At 43.2% G+C, this 14283-nt stretch overlaps 1 protein-coding gene across 1 annotated transcript; it reads right to left on the bottom strand.

Annotated features, from left to right (window-relative positions):
• Nucleotides 1–10322: 10322 nt before the first annotated feature.
• Nucleotides 10323–12870, bottom strand: LOC134453605 (uncharacterized protein K02A2.6-like). The gene has a single exon (XM_063204390.1). It carries the CDS (start codon nucleotides 12451–12453, stop codon nucleotides 10408–10410), a length of 2046 nt encoding a protein of 681 aa, XP_063060460.1. The 5' UTR covers nucleotides 12454–12870; the 3' UTR covers nucleotides 10323–10407.
• Between the last annotated feature and the right edge of the window lie 1413 nt (nucleotides 12871–14283).

Here is a 14283-nt window from a genome sequence, read left to right as displayed (position 1 = left end):
ATAGCCTGAGTCATCAACATATTTTTAGCGTTTATCATTATTATTATTTTTTTGTGCTCAAAGTCACAGGCGTCGCGGAGCCCTCAGCCTGACTCTGACGACGAGGAGGTGTGTCCAAACGTCAGCCATACGTGCAAGACAATACTAAAAACAAACAATCAAACGTTTCAAAGTAGGCCTACGCTATATGCATCTCTGTTTATTCGCTAAGCAGTAGCCCAGTCTGTGAGTTGGCTGTCCTCGACCGAGAGCACCACGGAGGCTGAAGCGCGGATATCCTCCCAAAACCAATTTATTGACCAGTTGAATGGCAATCAACAAAAAGTGCATATCCCGAGAGCATTCGCATCGGTTTGGCATGTAATGTGCATTACCCTTTCCTGAAAACAACATACAAAGCAGATGGACAAGGTAAAACGAGTAGCCTAAAGCAAAGCAGTGCACTCACCTGTCTTCGTGCCCGAGCAGTTAGGCTACAGGCAGGGGCGGAGTGGCCCACCTTTTCCCACCGGGAGAATTTTCCCCTTGGCGGCCCTCTTTAAAAAAAAATAAAAAATAAAAAAAAAAACAAAGCGAACAACATGGTTTCCTAACCAAAAAGACAAAAGCCACGAAATCTGCAGTCGTACTACATGTGAACATTAGTGTTGTCAAAATATCAACCTGAATTGGAGAATTTAGCCTACACCTTGATGAAATGCACAGCCAGTGGTGTAGTCTACGTAAAACGCAGGTATACGCATCCATTTCAAAATTTCAGGGATTACAGTATACCCACTTAAAATTGATTGATCCATTATTTACAATAGCACAAATATATACAGTACACATAAAAAAATGCTCAAATATACAGTATACCCACTTCAAAAAGTAGACTACACCACTGGAGCCATCATCACAGTCCAAAGCATTCATAGGCCTACTAGGTTAGGCTACATCACGCTACTGTTCCATGCAAATGTGCACTCCACTGTCATTTTGACAGTTTGAAATTGAAATATCGTTTAAGGAAGACAGGATGAGCATGGGCACAAAGTTTTGAGTGTGGGGATTTTTAGAAGAGTAGGCTTACAAAATATACATTGTGCAATAAACCCACCATGCAGCAAATAAGCCAAACCTAGCTACTTCAAAGCACAACCATAAGTCAACAAAATGTATAACCAAACGGTGTAGGCCTACCTTAAAACGCTGTCTTCGTCGCAGCAAATGTCTTTGTTTCTTGCAATCACTCTACTTTAATCCACAGCTTAGCCTACACACCCAGCACTGGTCACATCAGAATCTTGTGTGGTAATTATTTTGTTCCATTTCTTCAGACATAGGCTACATCCTAAATGTACCACATATAAATATATGTATGATAATAATATTATTTCGACTATAAGGAGATATACTGGTAGTTCTAACAAATCAAAACAAAACCCATTGCTTCTGTTAGGTGCAGTTCTCTTCCTTACCACTTGGTGGAGTCTGTTGATAACCCAATTCAATAACCACAGAGCAAGTGAATCTGGACTGGAAAGACTGTAAACTGTAACAGTCGTGTGGAAATCGGAAAATAAATCATAATTTATTAATATTTCCATCCTTTGGTAACCAATCTACATATCACAGGTTATTTAAATACTGAAAACGAAACTGTGTTACTAAGATCTTGTAAACTTTCGCGATCTACGGTGTATGAAAATTATCAATAGAGAAGGGGTGTGGCCAATTTACTGTTTGACACCGTCAGTGAGGTATTGCCGTCTGGTATACGGTATAAATACTGGCTAGTCACCTGAAATGTAAAGCAGGGAAGTGGAAATTGGGATGTCAGTGCATATAAATACAATGCCAGAACTTCAGGGCCGGATAAGAACACAGAGCGACTGCAATATTACATTTCACGGCCGTGGACCACCGGGACAAGTCCCCGATCTCCCGACGGCTACTCCGCGCCTGGCTACAGGGGCAGTTTCAGTCTGCACGCCGGCGATGTCAATTGTTGGAACTGCTTGAGGCAATAGCATTCTCTTCAGTCCAACCATGCCCGCGATCTCCACATTTGTGGTGAAGCACGAGGGGTGGGAATGTGCCGAGCACAACAGTGACCACGAGCTTGCTTCAAAACCACGCCGGTGCCTGCGTACGAATTGGATCCACAGAGCCCTTGTTTTAGCCTTCTCCTTGTCGGCCACAGTTCCATCATTCTTCACAGAAGGGAACTTGTGCAAATATATTCCTTCTGTCAAGTAGCCATTTTTGCAGCTGGCACCGTTCGGCCCTCCAGCAACACACTGCTTGACACTGCGCTTTGTTTTGGTACTAGACGCCATTGATCTGAACAAGGTGGAATGAGGTGAACTTTCCCCTTCTATGTCATGCATATCATTTGCATAACATTTGCATGTCGCGAAAAAAAAGTGAACATAACACTTTTTGGGAACGTTTTAACATGACTTTTAGGACAAAATATCACCCAGACAATATCCCATTTTCTTCACAAGGCTTAGAACTTTCAGAATCTGTCCTGGAAATGGTCAAATTCCTTTACTTTGTTTTCGTTTCATAAACCCTTTAACACAGAGCCCATGTTATAACCTTACTGTCACAAAAATTGTAATGACTATGTCTTCATCTGTTACTTAAGGCTCTCAGTAATGTCACAGCAAAGTTGTCATGACGTAGTTGAGTATTTCCAGCAAATAGTGAATAAGCCTGCCGGTGACCTCATCTGCAGTAAGATGCTACGACACAATAACTGGTTTTACTGGTTGGCTGTGCCTTCTCTCCGAGCAGTCTAAAATCCAAAGTACCTGTACATTATCAGCCTACTTGAAGACGACAGCTAAAGCCACCTTGCACGCTAAAAATCCCCAACTCTTACCCAACATGGTGTTTGAATGGTAAGTAGCCTACTATATGTGGTCGCTTATAGTTTATTATTTTGTTAAGTGCTGTCCTTGTCACTGTACATTAATGTAGTTTTGTAAGACAGGATATGTTACAGATATGTAGACATGTGACTGTATTCCAGACCAAAATCATTGGAGATTGACGTAGTTATATTTCAATACAATATGTAGGTGTGTGTGTTTGCGTAAAAGTTTGGGCCCCCCTTTCACTCACACGTGACCTGAAGAAGGCAGACAGGCCGAAACGTTGTCACATTAAAAACTGTTTATTTAACTTGAGAGTGTGCGGCACTTCTCTCCTCCTGCAATTGTATTTTCTGGTTGCCAGCACCTCTGTTTCTGGTGTGCGTTTTGCACCTCCACTCACCCCCCTTTCATTTTAACATGGGCTTGGATTTACACCCCCGCTTTAATGATTTTGCGACTGCCATTAGAGAATGCAAGGAGGTATGTGCAAAAGCAAAAAGACATAATGCTGCATGCTGGATAAACATAAAAAAACAAATGCACAAGACTAATCAAAACTACAGAAAATGAGCATTACCCTGTAGTCATACAGGAAAACCTCACGTAGCCTACCTGAAGAAATTCTGGAAAGCAATTAAATCATCATTGAGTGACCTGCCACCTCCTACTACCCCGAATATATTGTAAATTGCCAAATAAACTTTAACATACTGCAGGCCTGTGTTATAATGAAGATGCTGGTTCAAAGATAAACCGATTTAATGCTTTTCTAAAGGGGTGCCTAGACCACTTCATGCCATTGTATGTGCTTCCTGGTTTCTGAAAGACACATACTGTATCTTCTGCCACCATAGCTCAGGACAGTTGGCAACAAAAACACACCATAGTTTGTCCACATTAACATATTCTAGATAATAAAAACTCTTCACATCTCCAGGTATGGATTTCAACTCTCTTTTGCTGGAATGGGCATATCTTTGTGTTATGCCACCGTTTCCACTGCTGGCTTGGTGACTGTTGCTGCGGTAGCTGTAGTAGCTGCAGCAGCAGGAGCTGTCTACGTGGTCAAACTAAGAGGTAAGTGTACAGTATGTTAAGTAAACATACCCTATCACAGCCGGTTTTACCAATAGGCAATTGTTTAGGGCTCCCACCAAATCTGACCTCTGCAAGGCCCCCATGTATACATTTTTCCTGGGGCCCCCAAAGAGTAGAAGTGCTGCTGCACCTTATTATCCGTTACAAGGGCGGCGTATCAGGTCTTTTCGTCGAATGAATTGGTGAGAGGGGACCATTCGAACAAAACGTTGGACCATTAGTATAAGGCTGGGGATCTTTAGTCGAGGATGGTCCGTCTACCGCAAAAGCCAACGAAAGGTCCTTAAAATTGAACTAAAGATCCTTAGGTTTCAACTAAAGGTCCCTTCAGTCTGCCTATATTAGAAATGTAAATCAGCTTTTTTAATGCTCATTTTAACGGGTTTTCTTCAGCCTGCCTATATTAGAAATGTAAATCAGCTTTTTTAATGCTCATTTTAAGGGTTTTGTTTATTTAAATATGTAAATCAGCTGTTAAGTTTTGTTTTTTGTTGATTTAAACATGTAAATCTATAAATAAAATGTACTTACTCATTTTAACTGGTAGGGCTATGTTGTTGTTTTTTTAACGTTTCCGTCGTTACATTTTTTGACAATTTACGTTTACGCCCTTACATTTTTTGACAAAATATCTAGACAATATTTGAGAAGCTTTTTTTTTTCACGTCGTTACATTTTTTGACAATTTACGTTTACGCCCTTACATTTTTTGACAATTATCTAGACAATATTTGAGAAGCTTTTTTTTTCACTTTTACGCTGTTACTTTACTCCCATCTGCGGGCAGAGAGGCGGGACCAAGCACAGCCTGCTCGCTTTGAATCAAAGCAGGGCGGTTTAATGTGTCAAGAAGTAGGCTATTGACCCTTGTGCTCGCTTTGAATCAGAGCAGCGCGCGTCTAGGCTGTAGACTATAGTGCATCTAGAAGTAGGCTATTGACCATTGAGCACATTGTCATGCAGCGAGTTTTCTGACTTTCCGTTAACTTTTTAGATGCGAAGCACCAGCAACAAGAGAAAGCTGTCTCCCGACACTTTGATGTTTCTGATTCTGAATGACAACAAATAGTTCGCGCATGAGCCAGAAAACAATATAGGTCCTAACAGTGTTGAAAACATTACAGAACCCATGCACCTGTGTTAAGCCCATGGCTACAGTAGAGAGAGAGAGAGAGAGAGAGAGAGAGAGAGAGAGAGAGAGAGAGAGAGAGAGAGAGAGAGAGAGAGAGAGAGAAGTTAAATCGCTACGTTAACACTGCACAGGAGCGCGTTCTCTCTCCGCCGCGTAAAGGTCTTTGCATGAACAAATGCAATGGTAATTGAATAATAGTTTGCCAGTATTGCAGGGTGTATTAAACCCAGTGTACGTTGGGGTGCAAGGGAGAGCAAGGAAGAGAGCAGCATCTGTGATTAACCGCTTCGAAATGTGTGCGTAAAACCTGCTGTTAACAGTGGGTTTTGTGAAGTTTGAAGTGTACCGCATTAAAAAAAAGCTTTGTTTGATGTCGTGTTTGTATTTTACTTTGACGTTGCCTATAGTCCTCAGTTTATGGGTATTTTCAGTTGACCCCCTACACGTTTTCTTTCTGTCATGTAGGGTATTGTAAATAAATCGACCGTATTTTTTTATCATTTTGATTTCGGACTTAATTTAGCCCTTCAATCACCCCTCTCCAATTGCAAACTTTACCCTGATAGAAGAGCATTCGCTACCCTGCACACTCGTTAAGCACTTATTGTCTGACTGATTTTGGCTGCTGCGAATAAGGTCTATGTGTGTAGGCTACCATCGCATGTCCATGATCGTCCGTGCTCTTATCATGCAAATGACATGTCATGCAGGCAAGGCGTCCGTTTGATTTCAAAAGTGCTGGCCCGGACAATTACCATAAACCCGAGTAAGGTTTGAAAAGTGCTGGGTACAAGGCTACTTCCGATTTGAGGTTTCATGATAAATAGCCTAATACGCATTGGTGTATTGACGCATAATGTGGCCATATTAAAAATTAAAAGCCATCTGCGCTGTCTTGTTTATTTCTGATATCCTGCGCTGAAGTCATCTTTATCATACATATTATTAATGCAACGGTAACTGAGTGGTTAACCCATCATAACTACATGTAGCCTTGCATAATGGTGCACGTCAATTTGTTGTCATAACTTCGCTCTGTCCCTTTTGATTTCCTCAAGCAATTCATCCCTTTTGTCATTGTCCCTGTTGCAGAGACTGTTTCCTGCAGTGTTTCTCAACCTTTTTTTTAGGCAAGACACCCTTTCAATTAATGAAAAATTAAGGCACCCCAAACCAACAAGCCGTAACATGGCATCGCATCCGATAACACACAAGCTTAGAAAAGTAACACATTTGGAGACGTCACACGACCTAGGTTCGAAGTTGCAGCTGACTGGGGCTACCTATATTTACTTTAGGCTATTGTGCGTAGATAGCAGATGAAATATTCCACTGACCAGCATTAACTTATCAATTTAGTCAAATATCTATTATATCATTCTACATAATTTATTTATCAGCCGTTTCCAGGGCACCCCTGAAGGGTTAAAGTATTCGCTAATGGGCATGAAGTCTTGTCATGCAAATGACCTGCCGTGTTCAGGGGAAGTCATCCACCCAAAGGCAACCCTTTCAACAAAGCCACGCAGAGTGGACAGTTGAATGCTGCTTGAAATAAGTCCATAATGAATAAAATATTACGCGCAACGTCTACAAGAGAAGTAATGGTTATTATTACCGTTGCGCGTAAAGATGAGGAAGAGATGGATGGATGCTGTCCTATGGAAGGGGCCGTCAAACAGTCTACACGACATCTTCATTAAAGTCGTTAAAAAAGTACTTGTCAACAAAATCATGCCCCCGGAAAAATAAATAAAGTGCTTGCATTGACACGCTGTTGTTTTAATTTCGCATTTCTTTCATGTCCACTTAGTATGCTTTATCCAATTAGCCATGGATGCAGGATCATTCACTGGACTGGACACTATTGTAAGAGGTGAAATAGACCACGATTCAGGAACGACAGACAACAGGAGTAAAGGTTATGGTAGTTTTATTTTTACAATTTCATAAAATACAATTAGGAGGGAAAAACCCCACAATATCCATGCAGCCAGCAGCGTCTGTAAACTGCTATCGTCTTTGAATAAATGAATCACAATCTGGAGACACTCGGACGATAGTAGCCTACAAAAGTTAAGTTAAGTTACACACTCAGTCACTGCTGCCGGACGTTGGCTCGTCGATTACTTAATTCAACTATAACACGCGCAATAGCCTACCCAAATGCAACTTACCTACAGTTCCCAAAGCGGCCGGCCGCACGCAATGGAGACCTACTGCCTACGTCCCGGCACGACAGCTTGTAGACAGTTCAGCAGCCCCTGCCCCACCCCAGCGCTTAGCGCACAAGTCTACACTATTGTCCAAGTGTTGTTATTTCAAGAAAGCAAACTGTCACTGTCCGCCGGCCGCTGTCGTGACATCTTTCATTAACACTAGTATTGTTTTAACAAGTGAGGAGTCCGTTGATAGTTTCCTTAAGGGTGAAGTAGCCTGCTCTTTAGGCTAGCGTTGCCTCCTCCAGCCAACCATTCGGCGCACAGTGTTCAGACTGTAGCAGGATGATAGGCTAATGATGATGGTCAGGGCGCACATCAGTGCTTGGGTTGTCTATACTTTTATCTGGAATACTGTCGCCGATCAGATAGAAATGACCCTGTTATGAACCCGAGTTTAGTAGATATCGCGCAGTGAACGAGGCAGCCTGCAAACAGTTTGAAGCGCAATGTGGCTGTAACACGTTAGAAAGTAGCCAAACTCTGTTACTTGTTATGAGCGTAATGGTGGGGTGGCGTCCGGCCAATGTCATATCCTAAGCGTATCGCTCGGTGCGTAATTCCAAGAGCAGTATAATGAAAAGGAAGAAAAGGAAGATGATGGGCTAGACCCGAAATGTTTGTCCCCTGTCTGTCGGTTTTATTTACTTTTTTCGGCTTTGTTTACAGTTACAGTAGTTTTTGATTCTGCATTCAGCTCCAGTGTGCGACTCCTTTCTTTCTTTTTAAATTATGAGCGTTCCACGAACTATCTTTCTTTGTGCACGCTATAAAATGGCAATAAACCTGTTACTATAAACTACTGGTTAACTTTGTATGCTTTCTAATGTTGGTAAAGGCGGGATAAGCGGGATAATGTATTGTCCACACGTGACTACGGAAAATATATTTCCTTCCAAGCGGAATAACAGCACTCCGCCTTCGGCATCGGGGGTGTTATTCGCCCATAGGAAAATATTTTCTTATAGTCACGTGTGGACAATAAATTATCTCTTACCTTTACATTACTGTTGTAGGCCTACATTTTAAAACATTTCGTTGATATTGTAGCGGTGCAACCGACTGTAGTTTTAAGTTATGAGATGGGCGCCAGTAAGGCAGCAATAAGATTGCCGTTACCTTTCCAAAATGAATACAAATCAGTGATCAACACATTAGAAATAACTCAGATCATCACAACGAATATCTTTTCTTATTTTTAGTAGTGCATTTTTGCAAAATCCTTGTTTGCAGACTTGTGCGCTTGGTCTCAATTTGGAACAGCTCACATCAATGTCTGGCTTTAGCGATTCTTGCGAATGGTGATCTTCTCGGCACACTTCATGGTTCCCTCTCTCTTGCTCTCTCGGCTTGCTTCCTGACAGTCTCACCCGCCATTTGAAATTAACCCCATTTTATAGGCTGCACATGTAGTGCACAGGGGGTAACGCTGCTATCTCACTCCGGAGGAGGCAGAGGCAGTCCGTTACGATATAGTATATTTAATAAATAGGCTATAAAATAGGCCTAATGATAAAAAAGCAGCCTGAACTAAAATAAAAAAAAATAATAAAAAAAATAGAGACGCACGCACACACTTTCTACATGGTTCGATTTTTGTTTTCATTGCATTGTGGTGGTAGGCACACAAGTTTGATAAAATATAAAAAATAATAGGCTAATAAAATAGGCAGACTACACTAAACGTCTGCCCAGTTACACGAAAGGTCTGCATGGGTTGAACGTAACGTCCTTAGGTCTTCTACGAAAGATCCGCAGGTACTGCACGAAACGCCCCATGCCTTCTACGAATGGTCCAACGTTTTGTTCGAATGGTCCCCTCTCAGCAATTCATTAGACGAATCGTCTCGAATTCCAAGGGCGGTGCCATTATTATTTGGGTGCTAAGGCATTAAGAAGGGCTATGGGCAGTCACAGGGGGAATGGCACATGTATGTGAATACAAAACTTGGGGAGCATTTCTTGAAAGCGTAGTTGTTCGCATTTAACAACTTCTGTAGTTGCCAATGGGAAATTGCATTGAAACCAACAAAGTAGCTAACATAGTTAGCAACTACGCTTTCCAGAAATGCATCCCTGAATCGCCAAAAGTGAGTTTTTAAAACAAGTCATAAAATCGTTTCCAAAATGTTATGAGAGCTAATTGTACTTCCAACCAAAGGTGACTGCACTTAAACAGTAGTAGGGCCTACCTGTACCCTATTGATTTAAGTCTGCTTTATTTCCTCTTCCCTTTTGATCTCTGCAGAAGCTGACAACGGGCAGAAGCGCAAATGACTGCACTGGAAGATGGAGGCCTGGCCTGGATTGAGCAAATTAGTGCTGTGTGCAGAGGGGTCCATTTCTTGATAGCGTAGTTGTTAGCCAGTTAGCAACTTTGGTAGTTGCCAATGGGAAATTGCATTGCAAGCAACAAAGCAGCTAATGTAGTTAGTGTTGTGTCGCTACTATTTGTATCTTCTAATCAATATTACCGGACACATAGCAACACGGACTTACTGGTTCAATGGTGGTTTATTATCAAACTAAAAGGTTGCCTAGGTTACATAGAATGCCCTAGTGGCAGTATGCCCTCGTGTGGTAATCCTTGGTATGGTCATTCATAACATATCTCCTTCCCACTAAGAATTGTTGTCAATTACAAAAACTTCATCTGAAACAATCTTACTTTATATTCAGTTTAAACTGATTATATAAGTTAATAAATACATTAGCAATATAATTTAGGCCTACAACAGTGTATTCCCTTTAAACTAGGCTACATAAGGTTATGTAATAAATACATCAACAATATAAACTGTATAATATATAAATATATCTTTAAACAATACCTGAGATGACTTCTGTCTTACTTCTCAATAACATTAATAGGAAATAAACAAGCATATATTAGTCATATAAATATATATACCGGTATATTACTTAAATTATTTAGAATCACTGCAGAGTTCCAAAACTCAATCATTAAACAACATTTCTGCACAAGCAAACATCTTAAAGCATTCATCAACATTTTTCGGTTATCTTTCTTTTCTTTCTTAGTTTTTTTGTTTTGTTTTTGTTTAAATATTCCAAATTTTTTCCAAAAAGTTCACTCATGTCCATAACGTACTGGCGGATGGGTGATCCTCACAGGATACCGTCGTACAGTCCCTGTTGTCTCTGAATGTTCTGCGTTTGTCATTTCTATGGACTGTGATGGTGTCTTGGGTGTTTTGGGTGATGCATGTGGTGTGTGTGTAACTGTATCAGTATCCTCCTTCTGTTGAGGTGTATTTGTGTCAGGTGTGGTACCAGGTGTGGTTGTCTGTGATGGTGTAACTGGAAAAATCACAGACTCTGGTGGATCTGACTCGGGCCGAGCCAGCATCTGGTCCACATGACGCTTGCAGACCCCTTGTGTTCCCACATTTACCTTGTAGGACACTGGTCCGGTCTTCTCGATCACCACAGCAGGCATCCACTTATCCTCCCCTCTCCTGTAATCAAGCACAAGCACTGGCTCACCAACTGCAAACTGTCTCTGTTTTGAGTGTAGCTGGCATCGCTGTTGTTGAGCCTGCTGTGACTGGTGCACTGCTCCAGCCACACTGGGTTTCAGGAAATCCAGTCGTGAACGCAGCTTGCGTCCGATGAAGAGCATTGCAGGGCTCTCCTTGGTTGTTGCATGAGGGGTGTTGCGGTAGGTGAGGATGAATGTATCTAGGCACTGTTGCACTGGCTTAGTTCCCTTGGGAGATTTCAGAGCATGCTTGAAGGTTTGCACAAAGCGCTCTGCCAAGCCATTGGAAGAAGGGTGGTACGGTGCTGAGCGAATGTGCTTGACTCCATTGGCTTTCAGGAACATGCTGAAGTCTTCAGAGCAGAACTGAGGGCCGTTATCGCTTACCAGGCTGAGTGGAATGCCATAGCGACTAAAAAGTCCTCTAAGCACTTGGATGGTCTTACTAGATGTGGTGCTGTCCATGATGTGTACCTCAGGCCATTTGGAGTGGGCGTCCACTACGACCAGGTACATGTGCCCTTGAAATGGGCCAGCAAAGTCCACATATATGCGTTCCCAGGGACTAGATGGCCATATCCACGGGTGTAAAGGTGCTGGGCCAGGGTCTTTCTGTACTCGTGGGCATGATTGGCATGACTTTGCTTGGTCTTCGATCTGGGAGTCAATGCCGGGCCACCACACGTAGCTGCGAGCTAAGCTCTTCATCCTCACTACACCTGGGAGTGCTGAGTGTAGCTCTGACAGTACCCAGGGGCGCAGTTTGGGTGGCACAACCACTCTCAGACCCCACATGAGGCATCCTTGCTGCACAGTGAGCTCATGGCGGCGCTGGAGGTAGGGTGACAGTTCGTCTCCAGCGTCCTTTGCAGTGGGAAAACGGCCAGTTGTGACCATCTCCATGACACGGGACAGGGTGGAGTCAGACATGGTGTGACGCTTGATCTCGGCGTTACTGACTGGTAGTGTGTCCAACTGTGAAGTGTAGAACACCTCCACTGCACCTTGTTTCTCACTGGGGGCATGAGGGAGCGGTAACCTCGACAGTCCATCAGCGTTGGCATGTAGGGCCCCTTTCCTGTACTCAATTTTGTACGTGTGAGCAGAGAGCAGGAGTGCCCAGCATTGCATGCGAGCTGCAGCCATGGATGGTGTACTTTTGACTGGACTAACGATGGTTGTAAGCGGGGGATGGTCAGTGAGTAGAGAAAATGTATTACCATACAGATACTGGTGGAACTTTTGTACTCCAATCGATAACGCCTCCCTCTTGATCTGTGCATAGTTCTGTTCTGCTTTGCTGAGTGTTCTGGATGCATAAGCGATGGGTTTTTCTTCGCCATCCGGCATGATGTGAGACAGAACAGCTCCGACCCCATAGGAAGCGAAGCAGGCAAGGCGGAGAGGCAGCTCAGGGTTGTAGTGTGTGAGCACCTCTTGTGACACTAGGAGTGCTTTGGCTTTCTGGAACGCTGCTACACATGCTGACGTCCACTGCCACTTCTTTTCTTTGTTCAGCAGTTCATTCAGTGGCTTAAGCACGGTGGAAAGGTCAGGGATGAAGCGTCCATAGTAGTTTAACATTCCTAGGAAAGACCGCAGTTGACACACATCGCCTGGTGCTGGGGCGTCCATGATGGTCCATGAGGCCTTCTCCGGTGACTTGTGGAGACCAGCGGTGTCGATGATGTGGCAGTATTCCTCTAACCTGCTGAGTACTGCTAGCCTGGCGACGCCATCCTATGTGCTCCGCCCACAAATTTTGCCTCCGCACAAAGTCAACAGTCGGCTATTCGCCCAGGCTAGAGTACTGGGTTTTCAGATGTGACTGCTCGTCAGGACCATTGACAAGAATGTTGTCCAGGTAGCAGTGTGTGTTTGGCAGTCCGAGTCTTTACAGAATTCATAACCCTTTTCCATAAATACGTACCACCACCATCAAATTCTAACTAGTCAATATGACTACACACATGAAAAGGTGGATCTTCTCCATGTCTGCCATTTTTAATTTCCAGAAACACATTTTTAGCTGCAAACTTACTGTACTTTGGTCATAGTAAATTTTAGTTCATTATTTCATGAAAAGATCAAATTTGGCAGACAGCACCGTGTCAATTAGTAGCATAGTTGCAATACCTGCTCTGGCCACCATCCTATACAGTGCACCTTTAATGTTAATCTATTGTTTAATCATTGTTCTGTATTCCTGGTACTCTGTGATTAAGTCATTCTTTCCATGTCTGAAATGTGTCAGCCTGCTTCTCTGTTGAATGAAAAATGTGTTGGATCACCAAACACCTAGCTACCAGTAGTATGTAAAAGGCATGAATGTTGCTGGTGTAATGAATACATGTTTGTGACTTATATGCTATTCTGTAGGAAACGGCCATATACCATTAGCCAGGCCGCGCCCTCCAAGTGACGCAACACCTTCAGCGTTGCAACTAGTCAGGTCAAGAGCAATGCAAGTACTTTCTGAGTTCGGGACGCAAACAGCCATAAGCAAACCAAGGGAGGCAGGTCATCCGTTTGGGAAATGTTAATTGTTATGCTCTTGGTCAGACCAAGTCTCAAAGTGATTTGAACGTCGATGCACCCCTTTAGTGGCAAGATGAGCAGGGCTGCAGACTGACCTGAAGCATCAGGAGCCTGAACGACTTCATGCAACTGTAATATGTTAATAATAAACCTCTTGACCCCTTGGGTGCAGTGTGTGTGCATTGTTTAGTGGAAAAAATGCCTGAAGACTTTAGCCTTTATCAAAAGGATGACTTTGTCCTGGGCCTGGCCAAAGCTGTCAGCGGCCCTCACCCTGTCTGTCTGTCTGTCCACACTTCCTGAAGGGGGTGTTGGCCAGGATATCCAGGGCCATCTCTGACTGCTCTTGTTTTAACAATTTGTGGACAGAACTGGCCTGAACATAGCCAGCCATATGGGTGTGGTGCGGTGTGGTCTGGTGATGTTGCTGTGGCCGAGCCTTCTTGAGGGCTGCTGTGATGGGGGTTGGGTGAAATAGGGCCTCATATTTCTTAAAACCGCCACTGCTTCACACTGTCCTTCACAGGAGCATAGCGTGGTTCACATAGTCTACACGGCACACATCAGTGCAGACATTAAAGGGACCAGAGAGAGAGAGAGAGAGAGAGAGAGAGAGAGAGAGAAAGCGAGCAGAAGAGTAAAAGGAGAGAGAGGGAGATAAGACAGAGACAGAGCGACCACTGTGGCTTCAGGGCTGGTGGTCATCACCCATTATGGTTAACAATTACCGTATGATTTATGCGAATGATCATGAAACGGCTAATAACCTCAAAGTTGTTTAAGCGGTTTCGTACGGTTCTCTTCGCTCTTCTCATGTAGAAAAAAGTGGGAGAATGAATGGCTAACAGCCAGTAACCCTCAAAGCACTCATATCAAAAGGGAAAAAACAGCTGTGTGATGCAACAGCTACCCAAGGCATGTTTAGAG

Source organism: Engraulis encrasicolus, chromosome 8 (assembly GCF_034702125.1).
Source record: "Engraulis encrasicolus isolate BLACKSEA-1 chromosome 8, IST_EnEncr_1.0, whole genome shotgun sequence".
NCBI classification, from domain to species: domain Eukaryota; kingdom Metazoa; phylum Chordata; class Actinopteri; order Clupeiformes; family Engraulidae; genus Engraulis; species Engraulis encrasicolus.
Note: the sequence above shows the minus strand (reverse complement) of the source record. Positions and strands in the feature narration are given on the sequence as shown.